At 45.7% G+C, this 19,081-nt stretch overlaps 1 protein-coding gene across 1 annotated transcript; it reads left to right on the top strand.

Annotated features, from left to right (window-relative positions):
- Positions 1–1,222: 1,222 nt before the first annotated feature.
- Positions 1,223–14,297, top strand: cdk13 (cyclin dependent kinase 13). The gene is made up of 15 exons (XM_079490205.1): positions 1,223–3,630; positions 4,196–4,780; positions 4,890–5,057; positions 5,429–5,568; positions 6,272–6,442; positions 6,828–7,017; positions 7,455–7,511; positions 7,876–7,977; positions 8,100–8,177; positions 8,319–8,435; positions 9,750–9,881; positions 10,205–10,404; positions 10,806–11,243; positions 11,725–11,847; positions 12,684–14,297. The coding sequence occupies exons 1-15, from the start codon at positions 2,402–2,404 to the stop codon at positions 13,412–13,414; spliced, it is 4,461 nt and encodes a 1,486-aa protein (XP_079346331.1). The 5' UTR covers positions 1,223–2,401; the 3' UTR covers positions 13,415–14,297.
- The last annotated feature ends 4,784 nt before the right edge of the window (positions 14,298–19,081 follow it).

Genomic DNA, 19,081 nt, shown 5'->3' with positions numbered 1-19,081 from the left:
CTGTGTTGCCTAGACCTGGAGGTCTGGGGGAAAAAAGCGTCAACATGGTGAAGTACATCTTTCAGACCTTCTCAGCCTGGCTTCTCCCCCGCCCAAGTTGGACGGGGGAGAAGGCATTGCGGGCAACTTGCCCCCGTGGTCCCATCGGGGGCAGCAGACCATGGTGGCCCGTTGGAGCAGATCAGGGCTCAATAAGGTGCAGCAGAACAACAAAACAAGCCCTGTGTGGCGACCCGCCAAGACCAGATCAGACGGAGTATAGAGCCCAAGACCATGCCAGTGTGTCATCCTACAGTACACCGGCCCCATCGGACATCCAGAGGAATCTCATGGAGTCGATGCAGAAGACCGTAGCCATCCACTCCCCACACGAAGACCAGTAATAGAAGAAGAAGTAATTGTTGTATTTCAACATCAGAGAGTTTTATGGGTACACTGTAATGCTAAATGCAAGTGTAATATTGTGGAAAATATAGCCCATTTTGTGACCAAAGAAAAAAAAATACAAATTTGACCTATTTTTGTAAATAATCACTCCTATTGCCTTAATTTTATATTCCCAATACCATATTCAGCATCACAATGTTTTATAATTAAGTCCCAAATCCCAATCAATTCCAGGCATAGTCTAATATTAAATTGTATTATAAGGATATGTTGTGAAAATTAAAAACAAGAATTTCGGTTATTTCTCATAGGCCTATAATAGTGGTAACAGGTAGAGCCATATTCCAATACCCCAAATCTCGGCAGCTCGCTCACTCACTATAGGGTGCGTTCGGAAATATACCGCACCGGAGCATTGCACAGTGCGCTCAGTGCGCTATTTCCGAACACACCCTCGGTCACTCCAGCATAGTTGGTGTTACGGTGAAATTGGTGACCTGCTGAGGTATGTGACATAGTGTCCGAATGTAACTTGTTGCAGTTGGTTTTAGCAGAGTTCAACCTAGCGGTATTCAGGGCATGCCACGTATTTAAATACCTCCATGATGTAAGTTATGTGAAGTCCACAACTTCCACAAGAACATGGTCAATCAAATGTCGGTCAGTCACCTCACCAATTTAATTTCACCATAACACCGCCATGCTGGAGTGAACGAGTGAGCGAGTGGCCGATGGAGGCTCTGGTTCTGGTAGAGGGGTTTCCTCTGGCGATGACGTGCGCACTGAACCGGATGACGTACACGGATGTGATTGGTCCACACGGCAGCAGTGAGTGTAAACGGGGCCTATACAGTCTACCAGCTCACGGGGGCCCCTGGTCCGCTCGAGCTGTGAACGTTAGCTCACTTTACGAAACAAAAGTTCAAACACATTTCGGACGGAAATTGAGGATTGCTTGGGCTGCGGCGGTGCCAGACACCCTTTTTTGACGAGGATATGCGTGTTTTTGAGCGGCTTTTTGTGTGTTTCTGTATCGGGACGTGAGAGGACGAGGAGTTGACTTGGAAGTCCACCACCACGCAAGGAGAAAGAAAAGCCGCCTGGGATGCTAGTAAGCTAGCTAACCGGGGCTAACCGCCGCGTTCGCGCCGCTAGCGCGTGCTGTCTACTCTGTTGTTGTTGCTACCAGACTCCTACTTATCCTACTTCCTTGTTGCTCTGTCTGAGAGCTGAGGAGGTTCTGCTGGCCTGGGAGGTGATGGAGGAGCGCGTGAGGAACAAGTCAATGTTGTTGTTCTGCTGCTGCTGTTCTTCTCAGCCCGTGGTCGTCTTGTGTCGTTGTTGTTGGATGGATCTATTCGCCGCTCGCGCACACTGACTGGCGGACACTGACTTGGAACTGATGGGGGTGTGTTTTGTAAACTGAAGGGTCCCCTCTCTCCTCGTATATCTGCTGCTTCGGGCCTGTTGTGATATACTGTTGGTTGTTGGACCTTTCTGTTGTCGGCATGGAATGGAATGTTATGCGACTTGTCTGAGGGGGAGCTGGGCTACACATGCTAGCTAGCTGTGGCTACATTCACCTAGCATTCAGCTAGCAGATATAAATCTGGGCTGGGGATGTTGTCCAGTCTTGGTACTTTGATGATCGACTGACCTGACCTAGCCTCGGTCCCAGCCTCGCTCATCTGCGAAGAGACCCGACCCGTAGCAACACGACCTGGGTGGACATTGATTAATTTGTACTTAGCCGCTGTTACCATGTTATGATGACGGATTGTCACTTGGAATGATAGTTGGTGGTGATGCTAATGGTCGGCTAGTCGGTGGGCTAGCTGGCTGCCTGTTGACGTTGTTAGCTCACTAGCCTGCTGCTCAGCTATCTAAATGTTTTGTTTTAGCTACTGTGCAACGAGGAGCATAGTTTTGACAAAACCATAACGTATAGGAAAAAGGACATTTTCCAAAAGGGGAAAAAAGGGTGTAAATATTTGTTTCATATTTCATTAGATAGATGCCTAATTCTGAGGTGCTTCGTGAGGGCAGGGGCAGGAGCCCCTCTGCGCTCAGAAACGTTGCCCGGTCCACCGGGCAGGACAGGCGCAGTAAGCCGGGGAGCAGCGCTGTCCAGCGGGAGAGGCACCGCGACAAGGGGCGCTCATCGGTGTCCCGGAGGAAGAAACATAGACAGCCGAGAGGAGGCAGAGACTCGTGGCATGCCGGCGCCGCCGGTGGCCACGACGGCGGCGGGGAACGCAAAGGCACTTTCCAAAGAGAGGGTGAACTTCGGACTCTGGTGGAGTACGACGACATAAGCTCCCAGTCGGAGGGCTTCTCTGGGAGCCCCTCTCCCAAACTAGACCCACACACTGACAGGTTATCTGTGGACCGACTCAGCGAGGCAGACCTGGCTGAATACAATGGACCAGCATCCCCACTCCCAGACAGAAAGCACCACAGAGCTCGGGACATAGTTCACCCCGCAAAGGTTGAGCAGACCAGGGGACCATTGGAGAGGAGCAGGCATGAGAAGGAAGTTAAGGAACCAAGCAGGCGAAAGGACCGTCCGAGCCGGGAGAGAGACTCGAAAGCAGCCCGCGGTGGAGGTGGCGTGAGCGTTGCTAAGAACAACCGGGAAGCTACAACACGGAGCAGTGACAGGAACGGGAAAAGGACATCTGCTGCATCTCAGGCCCCGGTGGTGCCTGTGGATAAGACGGATAAGAGGGATTCGAGACGGCACAAAAGCAAAACGAGACCCGAGAAATCGGAGAAAGAGCCCCCTTCTGCGTACAGAGATGCTCCACAGTCTTACAGAGAAGACCGTGAAGACCTCCGGGCTTACAGGAGGAGTCCTGGGTTCAAAGCAGAAAGTCCCTATGGGACGACATACCCGTTTGGATACCAGTCTCCTGGCGGCAGCAGTTATAACCAGCTGATATCTAGAAGAACGAGCCCTACCTTTGGGAACAAAGACAGACAAAGACAGTCGTCGCCGAGTTCAACGTACTACGGCCGGGATGCCGAGCTATATGGAGCCTACGGCGCCTCGAAGTCGCCCAGCTCGTATTCGAGCAACAAGCGGAAACGTTCCCCTACGAGCCCGGCTAACTGGCGCAGGTCTCCCAGTTACGGCAAACACAGCCCATATGAACAAGGGGAGCTCGGTGGAAGTCCCCATGGAAACCGCAGGAGATCGCGAAGCCCGTACAGGAAGTCACTGAGCCCAAGTCCAGATGTCAGGTGAGATCATATAACTTACAGAAGTGTTCTCCGTCACAGTTTATAACTGTCATCACTTGTATAGTTTGGTAGAACCTGCACAGTTTCTATTACAGTACACTGTACATGACAGTTAAAAGGTGATGAAATCCACAAACCCAGTTTCATTTTCGTTCCACCTGCCCCACTAATAAAAATAAGAAAAGGAAATGAAATGAGTTTTACTATTGACAGAGCGACAGTAGAGAAGAGGGAGGGAGGGGGGTGGAGTGGGAGACACTATCACCCACTGTCTGCACAACTGATATACAACATAGTTGTACACCATAAGTACAACACTGGGAAGAAACCTAAAAGAAAACATGTTATAGATAGTATTTCTGGTCACTTTAATGGTTTCATGTGTCGTTCACTTTCATGTTCAGGGTACTATAGCTTTCATTGACTGGTAATATTAATGTGTCTAATACACTAGATTTATTACACATGCAGCCAGGTAATATAAACCGAATTAATGTTGAATGCTCAAACTATCATGATACATGCAGCAGACTGAAAACTATGTTGTATTTTGTTCCAATTCCAGGCGTTCTGCCAGGTCACGTAGCAGAAGTCCATACTCGTCCACGAGACACTCGCGTTCTCACAGCCGCCACCGCCACTCCCGCTCCCGGAGTCGCCCCTCCAGCCTGTCGCCCAGCACCATCACGTTCAAGAACAGCCTCGCGGCCGAGCTGAGCAAGCAGAAGAAAGCCAAGGCGGCAGAGGCGGCTGCCAGAGCCATTAAGAACTCCAGTAACACCTCCACGCCCACCAAGGGCTCTCTGTCCGCCCACCAGCCCAGTCCCAAGTCCAACCACACGGCCAGGAAGGGCCGTCCACCATCTCCGCCTCCCCTGCAGCCCGAGAAGGGTCCCAGGACCCCTACTTCCATCCAGCCTCAGTCCCCCTCTGACAACAAGCCCTCCAAGAGGACCACCACGGAGCACCAGCCTAGCAGGGACAGGGACGGAAAGGGGAAGGACGACTCTGTCAATCGGGACAAGAGGAAAGCACCGGCACCCGGACAGGGAAAAGACAAGGAGCGATCGACTGGCCCCGCGGTCACCTCAATTATATCCACTCTCCCACTGCCTCCAAATGTCCTTGAGCACATAGATAAAGGAGAAAGGTATTGCTGTCCGATTGGGTTATATTCCGTCTTGACATTTCACGTTGGTTGTCTTTTCACATTGTTATAATTAATCAGGATTCTGTCCCTTTTTGTTTCATGATTTCAGCCTCAAGGACACCTTGTCCTTGCTCTCAGGGAAAAAGAAGCCAGAGCGAAAAGTCCGCCAACTTCTGTCGGATCTGCCTCTGCCCCCTGAGCTCCCTGGTGGCCTGACGGTGTCCCCTTGCAGCCCCCCCGACGAAAAGAAGACACAGGCACTTCGCCGCAGGCCCAAGTAGGTTTTTAAACTGTTCAAAAAATGTACAAAATAGCATAAATAGTTGATCTACAATCTTACAACATGATGTAAGCTTGTAGATCTGCTATTTTTCAAAAATGTTTGAAAATGTATGGACATTATTCAACATGGAAACGATTGACAATTATGCAAAAATAATTGCGATTATGTAACAATCCTACTCGTTTTGATGTATTGATCTGAGCTTTCTATTGTTAAGCCTGAACTTTTTCACTGGTGCCGGAAATAATCGATTTTTAAACTCATAATGCTTTGTGTTGCGTCCCATCGTCGGCGACAAAGTATAAATTAGGATTAAGTGTTGCTATGCTTTGCTATAATGTGGAGTTTTAATCTCTAATCCCCAGAATCTGTGGTCCACGGTTTGGCGAGATCAAGGAGACTGAGATTGACTGGGGCAAGCGCTGCGTGGACAAGTTTGAGATCATTGGCATCACAGGAGAGGGCACCTACGGCCAGGTGTACAAGGCTAAAGACAAAGACACCGGTTAGTGTTTCAATAATGGTGGAAATTAGACATTTGTTGCCCTTGAGCCAAAGTGGGAAACTACATGATAAACATGGATTAAAGTTCTCAATCTGATTTCAGTCATATTGATTCCATAGAAGCCAGCATGTCTTCAAACTGAAGCATGCTGCACAGTAAAAACTGAAAATAGCCCATATACAATATATGAGGGGCGGCATTGACTCAGGGGTAGGAACCGGAAGGTTCCCAGTTCGATCCCGGGCTCCCCCAGAGTTGGTGTTGAAGTGTCCTTGAGCAAGACTCTGAACCCCTAATTACTCGTGTGTGTGTGTGTGTGTGTGTGTGTGTGTGTGTGTGTGTGTGTGTGTGTGTGTGTGTGTGTGTGTGTGTGTGTGTGTGTGTGTGTGTGTGTGTGTGTGTGTGTGTGTGTGTGTGTGTGTGTGTGTGTGTGTGTGTGTGTGTGTGTGTGTGTGTGTGTGTGTAAAAACAACGTTTAAGGCCTCAATCTGTGATTTTGTTTCCACCTGGTTAGCATTATGTAGAACAGCAGGAACAATTATTACTAAAACAACTTTTTACATATTGTGTTAATGTTTAGGAGGAATCATCGTTAGTGTGTGGGGGTCTTTTTTACAGTTTCAGAAATCGCACAGTAGGTCATACAAACTTTCATCCATGAGATTATACGACTGTGTGGTTGACCAAGTTTCTTTCCCTGTAGCTGAAATGGTGGCTTTGAAGAAGGTCCGCCTGGACAACGAGAAGGAGGGCTTCCCCATCACCGCCATTAGGGAGATCAAGATCTTGCGGCAGCTGAACCACAAGAGCATCATAAACATGAAGGAGATTGTCACTGACAAGGCAGATGCCCTGGACTTCAAGAATGACAAAGGTGTATATATATGAACCTTTTTATTGAGAAAAGAATATCCCCTTGAGATGTATCATCTTGTTTTCGAGGGGGTCCAGCAACATACAGCAAATGCAGAGCAATACAGTAGACAAAAACAAATACAGCCATGTATACATTACAAAACAAAACAGAAAGCTCTCCCAAGCTGGCCGCTCCCACCCCACCGATTTATGGGTAACAAAAATGGCACACTGGGGCTCGCATGACTTGTGATCATGCTGTAAAAAGGACCATACATACAGGTGTTTAATTAACTTGGCAGAGACTTGAAACTTACCGTGAGATAGCTCTGGCCCATAGCGTTAGAAGTGTTACTTTCGAGCCGTTGTTCTGACAGCTTCTCTGTGTCATTCCTTTCCCACAGGTGCATTCTACCTTGTGTTTGAATACATGGACCATGACCTGATGGGGTTGCTGGAGTCTGGCCTGGTCCACTTCAACGAGAGCCACATCAAGTCATTCATGCGACAGCTGTTGGAGGGCCTTGACTACTGCCACAAGAAGAACTTCCTCCACAGGGACATCAAGTGCTCCAACATCTTGCTCAACAACAAGTGAGTGCTCGGGATGGAGCTGTTCTCTCGTCTGGTGTCTCAACACGTTTCCATAATTCCTTAATGATATGCATTTCACTGTTGTCGGGCAGAAACCTCTTATATTCTTTTTTTCTTTTCACGTATTTAATGCCCTACTTGATCATACTACAGCGTCAAACAAAAGTATCAAAAACAGCAGATCTACAAGCTCGAAACCTTTTGAGCTTGTAGATCTGCTGAATTAGAATCCTGAAAGGTGACAGTTTTGAACATATGACATTTCCACCTAGCCTGGCTCCAGCCCTGAAACGCAAAACACATATATATATATATATATATATATATATATAATGAAGTGAAACGAAATGGAAAATTTAGACCCGACAGACTAATACACTTTGTTATGGAAAAGGCTGTTTCTTTTGGTGAATTTTTCTTCTCTTTGTCCCCAACAGGGGTCAAATTAAGCTCGCAGACTTTGGCCTGGCTCGTCTATACAACTCAGAAGAGAGGTGTGTGCCTCCTCCTTATGTGACATTGTGTTCATTGTGTGTTAATGCATTATGTGCCCTTTCATTCTTTCAAAATAGCGACGTGGGGTGCCCACTTTTTGACCCACATTTTGAGAAAGAAAAAAATAAACTACCGCATGTAGTGCCCAGACGTCCTGGGCACTACATGCGGTAGTTCCTAGGACGTCTGTGGACGTCTTGGGCATATATTGTGCAAACTGCACGTTTGCCCTTTTCTTGCTGCAGTTTAGCTTGTGTTGCTTCATCAAAGGATTTGCATCCTTATTATATTCTGCTGTGCAGTATGATAACAAATGTTTTTTTTTTCTTTTCCCATTGGACCTGGTTTATTGCTGACTTCCAGTCGACCATACACCAACAAGGTGATTACACTGTGGTACCGCCCACCAGAGCTGCTCCTGGGAGAAGAGAGATACACACCTGCTATCGACGTGTGGAGCTGTGGGTACGTAATGTAACACGCCTGGCTTACTGGCTTGTTCAATAGATATGAAATATATTTATTCAAAATATCCATGTTTTTAAGAGTCGACTCATGAGTGTCATCTCATCTTGTCCGCCCCTTAGATGCATTCTTGGGGAACTGTTCACAAAGAAGCCAATCTTTCAAGCTAATCAGGAGCTTGCTCAGTTAGAGCTTATCAGGTACGTTCAGATGTCTGCAGATGTCTGAGAAATCTTTAAAAAACTAAAATCACAATTGTGGGAAAAGAGTTGATGTCCTATTGAGGACTCTGATCACGTTGCTATACCTTTTTGCTTAATGTGTCTCTCTCTACCCTTAAGCCGGATCTGTGGTAGCCCGTGCCCTGCTGTTTGGCCAGATGTTATTAAGCTCCCGTATTTCAACACCATGAAACCAAAGAAGCAGTACAGGAGACGGTTACGAGAGGAGTTTGCTTTGTAAGTATACAGTGATGTAAATAGGTTTTCAATGTAATGAGTCTCGGGATGCAGGGATGGTCTTTTAGATGAGTCCCAGGGACATTTTATGAGTCCCACTTCAACCACGTTAGGAGCTAGCAAAATAAACTAGAATAAAAAAACAGTACAGTAGTACAGCAGTGCATCCTGTGGATGCAGAGGTCGTTGTTTTATTGCGTCCCTTAACTATAAACTGTGTTTTGGGATGCAAGATGCACCCTATTTTAATCTGAGTGTATTTATGCAAATCTTCCACATTTACTCCATGGATGCCCTTGTCACATGCAGTGAGCCAGCAAATAGTTCTTCAGTTTTTGCGCCAATACATTTTAACATGGCTATTGGCAGCTGTTCTGTGGATTAATATTAGACCTGAGGCCCATTCTAAAAACGCCTTATAAATCCTAGTTTTCTGAAAAACGTCCCAAAAAACACGTGCCCAACCACACACACACACACACACACACACACACACACACACACACACACACACACACACACACACACACACACACACACACTAGGGGACATTAGATAATTGACACTGGGTGGAAAAAATGGGTTACAAAAAGATTATCAGTGCATCGGTAAATCGATTACCGATGCATCTCGATTTCCCCCTCACTGTGTGACTAATACACACAGCTTTCTAATGATCCATAATAAAAACAGAATTATTTACTTCAATCTTCTTTTATTACACTACAAACAAACCAAAACATTAAAGAGGGTTCTTTAAAAAAAAAAAAAATCTGTACCAACATATCAATTTTCTTTTTGACATTTGTAAATCAATTCATAATACCGGTAATCCATGTCCGCATCGCGATTAATCTACGAATCGATTTTATTTTCCACCCCTTCTGTATGTTCTAAGAAGTAAGCCTTGCTGGTCCATTTGGCCCATACGGCTGTTTCTATAGCGCGAGGCAGCTTGATGTACAAATACACCCCCAGGACATGACGCTATTATGTCAGGGATTTACCCCAATCCAACCCTTGATGCTGAGTTTCAGAGTCTTTGGTTTGAGCCAGCCGGGGATCGAACCCCAACCTTCTCAGGGCAAACACTCTAAACACAAGGCCACTGAGCCGCCTGTCAACTGTATATAGCAACAACTAAAATAACAGAGGCGTATTCAGCTTGAAAGGTGTAACGGGTCTAAATGATTAAGGCCACTGAAGACATTTGAACCAATAAAAATAAAATACAAAACATGTTATTGGACTGAAACAACAGTCTTGGGTCTTTCAGCAGTGTGTGTGATTTAAGATGTTTTGTCTTTTGCTCAGCATCCCGCCCACAGCCCTGGACCTGTTTGACCACATGCTGAACCTGGACCCCAGCAAACGCTGCACGGCTGAACAGGCGCTGGTCAGCGAGTTCCTCAAGGACGTCGACCCTGACAAGATGCCTCCGCCGGAGTAAGTTTCCTTCGGCACATGTTTGTTTTGTCGCCTGTCCAAACTCTTTATCTGTAGACACTATTGGGCCTGTTTCATAATTATTACATCATAATGAATTGCATTTTTATAGCAATTCATTCTGTTTCACAATTATTACATCATCGCCTAATCGCTGAAAAATGTTCATTCAGTATAGCAGGAACAATATTACTAAAACATTATTGTACATATTGTATTAATTGTTTAGGAAACGGTGCTAGTGTGGAGGGCTCCTTAATGTGTCACAAATCACACACATGGCCATACAGATTATTTTTTAATCCATGAACTCTCCTCTCCAGCCTCCCCTTGTGGCAGGACTGCCATGAGTTGTGGAGTAAGAAGCGTCGGCGACAGAAGCAGCTGCCGGAGGAGCTGCAGGCCCCCAAAGCCCCCCGTAAGGAGCTGGGCCTGGACGACAGCCGCAGCAACACCCCCCAGGGCTTGTTCCCCTCCACCGGGGTCCTCAAAGCCCCCAATGTGTCTGCTTCTGCACTGCTGGGTGAGGAGGACATATCTGAAACCTCTTATTCTGACTTCCCGCCCCCCCTAGCTTGCAACACAGATCTGCTACTTTATCCTATCCTGCAAAGTGATAGTTTTGGACATATTCGACCTGACCGATGATCATCTTGTGACAATATTGTTTTGTTTTTGAAGGAAATTATTGCATTGCATTTTGTTGAATATGTATGACTGTGAATTGTGGTTTCAATCACCAATTTTGATTGAAGCTGCGACAAAAGTTTAGATGTAGCATTACGGTTACAAGATATGGGTTTAATTCAGTGTGTTATTCCCTCCCCAAGGATACAGTTAAAGTTTATCTTTTTGTTTAATTTTGGAAATATGTTTGTCAATTTTTATATAGAAGTTTTAATCCCTAAATGGTGTTGCATGCAGATCCAAAGGGCCCCAACTCCCAACTGACCAAGGAGCAGCTCGCCGTCCTCATCAACTTCCTGGGCCAGCCCAACAACGCCGTCAACACGGTGTCCCAGTTCGAGTTTGACCCCAAGGTCACCCAGGACACACTGCAGCAGCTCTCCAAGGCCCTGGTTCACGACTCGGAGAGAACCGGCGCCACCGATCCTCCTCCTCCTCCCCAGCAGCACATGACGCCCAGCAGGCCCTCGGCCCCTCCGGCCGGGGTGCCCCGCACCCCCCCCATGCCCAAGCCTCTGTCGCCTCCTCTGTCCTCCGCAGTGGCGGCGGTGCCGCCGCCGCCGGGGGCAGGTGGTGTCCCGGAGGGGGAGTCGGCGGCCGCCAGCCAGACGGCCATGACCATGCTGCTGGCACAGCTGCTCCAGGCCCAGCAGGCCCAGAGGCAGGAGCCTGCAGGTAGGCCTGTCACCATTAACACGTTAAAGTTGACCATTTAATTGTCACGCAAATAATTGCTATTAGCAATTACATTTCTGTTTGCAAGCATTGTAATAATTCTTTTGACTAAAGAAAAGAGGACGCACAGCTCGTAGTCACGATGCTTTAATAAAGGTTGCCTTCTTCAGGGTATGAAGAAGGCAACCTGCTTGCCGAAACGTTGGTTTATTAAAGTTTCTAGCATCGTGACTACGAGCTGTGCGTATTATAAAAGTATTATCTCCTGTGGTCAGCACCTCGCCACTACTGGTGTGCGCTCTGCCTCCTACCTTTCCATTTAAGCTTTGTAATTAAAGCAAAGTGTGCAGGGCAGATATGACAACTGAAATCTACCAAGAAATTACTGTCATTGAGACGATTATGACAAAAATAATTGCGATTATTTCAAATAATTGCGATTTAGTCGATCATGTAATAATTGTGACACCCCTACGTGCAGGCGGAGAGTGTGGAGACGTAGGGGATGGCGGTGGCCCCACTAACCTCGCTGCAGGGGGAGGTGGTGGTCCTCCACCAGTGGATGTTGTCAATCAGCCCCCAGAGCCCAGCCCGGTCTCTCCAGGTAAGCCAGTGCAGTTCTCTAACCTTTTTTCATGCCAATGGGCTATATGCACCAAGCCCCCAGGGAGGCTCTCCAGCGTTGAAGCATACGGCCCTAATGGTTAGAGCGTGAACTGCAGGCATTCATGACAAGGAAACCCCGTGCAGCTGGGCTCTTCATAACGGGAACCTCTTTTGGTGTTTTAAGCATTATGTCATGTTTTTGATGTGTGTGTGTGTGTTTGTGTTTTTTTTGTTTTGTTTTTAGTAGCCAATTATTTTGTACCCCTTTTCTCTGTCGTTATGCCAATTAACCCATTTTGGGCGGGAACTCCTTTTGGTGTTTTAAGCATTGTTATAATTTAGCTATTGAAAAATAGCAGATCTACAAGCTTATAGGTCTGCTATTTTTGAAAAATGTCCCTCAAATCTTTGAATATATTCTTTCAGAGTTTCAGTTTTTTGGGGTCCTTGACATGAAATATTGAGAACCACTGATATAGAAACATGAGGTTTTTCTGAAGAAAAATACATTTTAAAAACTTTTTCTTTTAATTTCGATGTCAGGCCTAAGTGGGTTAATTCCACCCCCACACATTCTGTGTCACTGCTATCGTATCCTACTGACGCACCTGCTATTTTTTATTACATTTTATTTTTATCTTGAAAGATTTTGTATTTATTTTAACACAAATCTTCTCTTCTGGGGGTCCCTGGTACAAAGTATTTTCAGACGGGGGTCCATAGCCTATCATAATCATATCAGTATCATCATCATAACATATCAGTTTGGGGCACCACTGCACTAGAGCTCAGGTGGTTTAGGGTGCAGTAAATTATACAATGTTCTTTTTCCAGTTTCTGAGGCAGGAGGCGTATCCATCCTCCCTCCAAACCAGAGGCCCCCCGAACCCCCCGAGCCTCCGCCCCACGCAGACCTGGACTACAGGCAGCAGCCCCCGGACCCCCAAACCAGCCTGATTTTACCCCCTAACGCATCATCGTCATCAGGAAGTGACGGAGGAGGGAGACCCCCGGAACCCCCAGACTACCCACCACCGCTCCCCACCAGTACAGAGGTACCGCCAGCCTACGGAGCAGCCGACTACAGCCATCCGCCCCCTCCGCCATCCTTCCCCCCCACCGGCTTTGGGGACAGTTACATGGGCCAGATGTTAGGAGGAGGAGGGGGGCTACCCCTGCCCCACGCTGCCCTGAGAGAGGTGTTCAGTGGACAGCCTCCGCCGTCCGCGGCCCCCCTGGTGGTCCCGGCTGCCCACCAGGACCCCTACCCTCCTCCCTGCACGACAGGACACAACAGCAGCATGATGTTCTCCGGGGACATAGACCACCGCTTCGAGTACAATCACAGCCCCTTGCCCGCCGTGGTGGAGGGACACTCCTCTCACCTGTACAACCGCACACCCCCTGCTCCCCCGACCATCGCCGGGCCGCCGCCAGGCCAGTCCTGGGGCTCCCCGTCGCAGCAGGTCGGGGCCCAGCAGCCTCCCCTTCCTCTCCCCCTGGGCTTCGCGCCTCACGTGAACTCGACGGCGGCAATCAGAGGGCGAGGCCTTCCGTTTCGATAAGACTTGCGCCCGTCGCTCGAGCGATCTGAACTTTGGCGGTCACACAGTACCCAATGGGCATAGAGAATAGACTAGAGGACTCGATCTAAATATGGAGCCCCCTCTGGGCCAGAGGGATCTGGAGGTGATGGCACACACAACCCGGGTTTGTAATAACTTAATAAAATGTGTCTGTCTGTGTGCGAGGCATTGTACTCTCTCTCTGGAATGTGAAGTACGTTGCAGAAAGAACCACAGCGAAGTTACATAGGAGGAGCTTTTCTTGCTCATACCATTTTTCATATTTTTTTGTAATCTATTCTGCTGTCTTTTAAATTAAACTTTTACCCCCCTTTTTTGATTGTACATTGATCAGGCCAGGTGTATTTTAAAATCTCTACCTTAGCCTTTCTTTAATTGCTCCAGCAGGGCAAGGACTTAGTATTAATACTTTTTTGCACTACTGACTTCAAGTAGGCGGAAACTATTTTAGCTATGGAATTGAATCTGCAACATGTAGAAAAATGACCAGTAATGTAGTTTTTTTTTTTTGCCAAGAATATGGTGAAATGATGGTGCCAGTCGATTAATTTGATGGCTTAGAAAGTGGAGGAGAAAGCGTTTGTTCCAGAGAGACCGGTAGCACTTGGAATGACTGCAGTAAAACTGATGGCTACTGAATGACTTGACGGACGAAGCCTGCGTTTAGTTTAAATTGCACAGGCCCTTTTTGCCAACAGCCATTGTTGTAAAAGCAAAAGCAAAAAGAAAACACTTGTAACCCGCATTCAAAAGACAAGCACCAATGTCTTCTTTTTTTTTTTTTTTTTACTAAAATGTTTGTGTTCCCCCCCCCCCCCTCCCCACTTTGGCAAATGTTTATTAAAAATATGCCAACAATGCATTAAGACAATGTTTTCTTTCTTTAAGCCTTAAGGCTTTGTTTATTGTTCTAATCTTTTATATAACGTAATGGATATTTACAGTTTGGTCATTTTATGAAAGGGTTCCCAAACTTTTCAGCCCCTGATCCCCCCCCCCCCCCCCTCCCCCCCAAATAATCAGATTTGAACTGGTTACCCCCCCCCCCCCCCTCTTATATATATATATATATTGTTACAGAGCGAGTTTTTAACTCAAATCTTTGCTACTGGAAGGGTCCCTGGAACAACATTTTCAGATGGGGGGTCAGCGGCCAATGTCATATATATATTTGGGGTCCTTGACATGAATATGTTTGAGAACCACTGACATAGAAACATGGGTATTTCAGAAAACTGTCAGGATTTAGACAGTTTTTTTAATTTCGACGTCAGGCCTAAATGGTTTAATACAGTACTGTGGATGATGGATTTAACAATTGACAGCAGCCTTTGGTCAGACTGGCAGCATCATATTCTCTTACCAGGGTACTGAGCTCATAGTGAGTAGAATGAGGACGGAAAAAGACGCCACAGTATTATTTTTTTTGGTTTGTTTTTGAAAGGACAGGGAAAAGTGATAGTGAATGATTAGCACAGAGGGAGAAAATAAGGTCTAAATTGTAATGCAAATGTCGCCCTGCCTTAGTTATAATGTATGAAGGTGTTTTCTGAGCCATGGGTTGTCCCATTCATGACATGACCACACCTAGCCTGGTTCCCAGCCCACCAGCCATGCCATTAACACCCCCCCCCCCACACACCCACAATTCAATTTTCAATTCAAAGGGCTTTATTGGCATGAGAAAACATACGTTTACATTGCCAAAGCAGAAAGCACAATACAACAATACAGCAATACAATCAAAACAAAAAATATGTACATTTGAACGTCAGAATCTTCAATAGATCAATTTCTACACACACACACACACACACACACACACACACAATTTCTAATAGTTGCAGCTGTAATGTTCAAATCAGCCACAGTGTGGTGCTGGAACACCAGAGAGGAGATGTGGGGAGGTGTTCAAGGGTCAATGATCACTGGATTCGAACTATGAAAGCAGAAGTGTTTCTTCCCATAACCATGGTCCATTAATAGGCTATGTTATTTAATAAAGCTCTCTGACAGGTAGATGTTTTATTCATTGTTCTTGTACTTTCATACCTGCCCACAGCTCAACTTCCTTAAAACTAAAGGAGCCAGTTCTTAGCTGCGACAGCCACAGGAACGTAATGGGGACTTGAGGGCTTGTAACTCTGAGTGAACTTTCCTGAACCTCCTCTCCAGTTCCAGATGCTTCTCCTTCAGCTTCTCCCTGTCTCTCCGCTCCTTCAGAAAGTCTTCTTTGTAGACCTCAGCCTGATGATGGTGCACAAGGAAGGACGTTATGACAGTATAGATATAGATGATTACTAATGAATGGTATTAGAGATATTGTTTGGCCCCCAGTTGCTTGTATTTCTTGTAGGCCTATGTATGTTCTTTTACTGAGGTTAAGGTTAGGAATATGTTTAGGTTTAGGCATAGCCTACTGTAGTTTTACTGATGTTACGTTTAGGAATAAGGTTAGGCTTTGCATAGTTTTACTGGGGTTACTTTTAAGAAGAAGGTTAGATTCGGGCATAGTTTAACTGAGGTTACTTTTAGGAATACCTGGTGGCGACCGTTCCGAGGTTGCCAGGTTTGACCCGGGGCGAGCGTGCTTTGGGACGAACGTTTTTGTCTTTCTAGCCTTTTTAGTGTCTTCATCCAAGCCTATTGGCCTACCTGATGTTTCCAGAGCCGCTCCTGTGTTTCACTGCCCTCTTTGGGAGTTCCAGAGAACTGGAAGTTTTCCTCAAGAGCCTGAAAAGGGATGAGTTTAGTTATTACGGTAAGTGCAATCAAAAGATAGGCCTTTTATAACAGCAAATGTTATAAATCTATTAAACATAACTTCACCTTATTAAGCCGTTTGATTTCCTCGTGTTGACGCTGCCCTCTCCTAACCAGAGCACTGTTCTGCACTCTCAGCCTCTGTACTTCTTCTTGCTGGGTTGTTGTCAGTAACTCTGGGTTTGACCTCTGATGAGTCGACAGATTCCATATAAGGAAATGGAGGAGAGGAGGAGGAGGAGGGTGGGGGGGGGGGGGGAGTGCACAACTAAAGTTACAGGTATTTTCAGGCTGCAAAGTCCCCAAATAATGATATTTGAACTGTGGACTGTCCACCCTGACAAGCACTTGGAATTGTAGGCATACATTTACTTTTGTCTCGGTTCCACAGCAAAATGTTGTGAAAATATCTTAACTACAAGCCGATCTACAAGCTCACAATGCCTCGCACTCGCAAGCCATTGTGAGCTTGTAGATTGCCTATTTTCACAATGTTTGCCTCGGCTCTTTCTCATGTAATATTTGACAATTTGGTGATTTTGGTATTAAACTGTATGTCGGTTTGTTTACTGTTGAGTGATCTCCCGACCCCCAGTTTGGGAACCTGCACTGAATATAGAGTACAACAGATAAAAGTCTATAGGGCTGAGTAGTTCTATAAATAGTATAATTGGTGTAATAAATAAATAAATGCTGCAATTGTGTAACCTACTCACCTTCTTCTCTTTTATGTGTGTATCTTCAGTCTTTACCAACATGGCCTGCTCTCTGGTTTGAGGCAGCAGGTCATCTTCAGCTTGGAGGTGGAGGTGATGTTGAGCTAATAAAGCCTTCAGTCCATTGACCTACAAGTGTTTGGGAGGAGGCGTCGTGTTATGTATGCATACTACATTATTGTTTTACTTACCGGTAAGTAAAAGTATCAATACCACAATGTAGAAAGTCCTGTATGCAAAATTTACTTGAGTAAAAGTATAAAAGTAAAAACATAAAGGCGAAAGCCACAAAAAAAATAAATGTAATAATAAAAAGAAAGTATAAAAGTATAGTATATATAAATTATATTGGTAAAAGATACTTTTTTTTTTTTTTTTTTTACAAATCTTATGAAAATAGATACAAAATAAATATTCATATCCATCGTACATATAATTCAACAGAAACGAAAATACAGCGAAATGTGTTTGTTCTTGTCGTCTCACCTTTTCTTCATAGAACTGAATCATGGAATGGTACTGCTCGGCCCATTTCCTGTTTATAGAGAGGAGCTAAGGGATGAAAATACACGATCAGTTCATTAAAAATGTAAGAGCAAGCAACATAATTTAGGAGCTGTGGTTTAGAACAATGGTTCTCAAAAATAGCAGATCTACAAGCTCACAGTGCGGTACAAAGTGACACACTGTGTCTAGACTTGTTTTAAACATTTTTGTAATAATTGAAACAAATAAATAAAAATCTTCTCTTCTGGGGTCTCCCGGACACAAAACATTTTCAGATTTTCAGAATACATATAATTTTGGGGGTCCTGGGCATGAAAACATGTGAGAACCCACTCATTTAGAATGAGGTACTCTTTTGTACATCAGTCTGTTCTGCTTTTAAACCAAAATCGGTAACCCAAGAGGATATGTTCTATTGTTCTTGTTCCTGTCTGCTTCTGTGATGTATGTCCTGTAATGTACCTTGTGTAATGTATTGTGTATGTCCTGTCTGTATCTTGAACGGTGACGTCATGGACGCAAAGCAAATTTCTGTTTAAGCTGACAATAAAGTTGTATTGTATCGTATCGTAGGTTGAATGGACTCACCTCTATCCTCTGCTCCTCCAACACAGCAACCTGTTCTTTCATGGTGGAGTTACTAATAGTGGCGGTCGTCATTCCAAGGAGATCAGACCAGTCGATCAGCTGTTGTTGAAAAGAAATGACCGGAATGCTTCAAGTGGTGACTTACTTATCAGCTGCCTGTGAATGTGTTGACATACTATAGGTGACAGTGCAACAACTTCTGACACAATGTGGAAGTTTACCTCTTTATGGTTTCCAGTAAGACAAAACCAACAAGGTCATTTCCAGAACAGAAGTGTGACTAAGGAATGTATACTTGTGGTGGTGTGTGTATGTGTGTGTGTGTGTGTGTGTGTGTGTGTGTGTGTGTGTGTGTGTGTGTGTGTGTGTGTGTGTGTGTGTGTGTGTGTGTGTGTGTGTGTGTGTGCAGTAGCAGGGGGGTGGGGTCCTAACCCGTTCTCCTGATCAGATTATCAGAAAGGAAAGAGAAAGCATGTGATGTGTAATAATATCACCACCATCATGTCCTTTTTAGATTATCAGCACGTGTGTGTGTGTGTGTGTGTGTGTGTGTGTGTGTGTGTGTGTGTGTGTGTGTGTGTGTGTGTGTGTGTGTGTGTGTGTGAGAAACAAAAATAAAATAAAATACCCTGTTTACAAATTCTTTGTAAATTAAGTAATGCAGATGTTTAACAATAATTTAATTCTTAAGGGTCCATTTGATTACCAACTCTCCATCATTCAGCTGAGGACCACCTGGAACCTGCTCAAGGACCACTGGTGGTCCCTGGACCACTGGTTCAATGGACCACTGGTTAATGGACCACTGGTTAATTGACCACTGGTGGTCCCTGGACCACTGGTTAATGGACCACTGTTTCAATGGACCACTGGTTCAATGGACCACTGGTTCATGGACCACTGGTGGTCCCTGGACCACTGGTTAATGGACCACTGGTTAATGGACCACTGGTTCAATGGACCACTGGTTAATGGACCACTGGTTCAATGGACCACTGGTTCAATGGACCACTGGTTAATGGACCACTCGTTAATGGACCACTGGTTCATGGACCACTGGTGGTCCCTGGAC

The sequence above is a fragment of the Electrona antarctica genome (assembly GCF_951216825.1).
Source record: "Electrona antarctica genome assembly, chromosome: 20".
NCBI classification, from domain to species: domain Eukaryota; kingdom Metazoa; phylum Chordata; class Actinopteri; order Myctophiformes; family Myctophidae; genus Electrona; species Electrona antarctica.
This window is presented reverse-complemented; position numbering and strand designations above follow the sequence as displayed.

What these genes read in the sequence shown, in the direction of transcription:
- cdk13 (XM_079490205.1), top strand. Translation starts at nt 2,402, where the DNA reads ATGCCTAATTCTGAGGTGCTTCGTGAGGGCAGGGGCAGGAGCCCCTCT. An exon ending in GTCTGCTTCTGCACTGCTGG is followed by an intron (nt 10,405 to 10,805) that starts GTGAGGAGGACA and finishes TGTTGCATGCAG; the next exon opens with ATCCAAAGGGCCCCAACTCC. An exon ending in GCCCAGCCCGGTCTCTCCAG is followed by an intron (nt 11,848 to 12,683) that starts GTAAGCCAGTGC and finishes TTCTTTTTCCAG; the next exon opens with TTTCTGAGGCAGGAGGCGTA.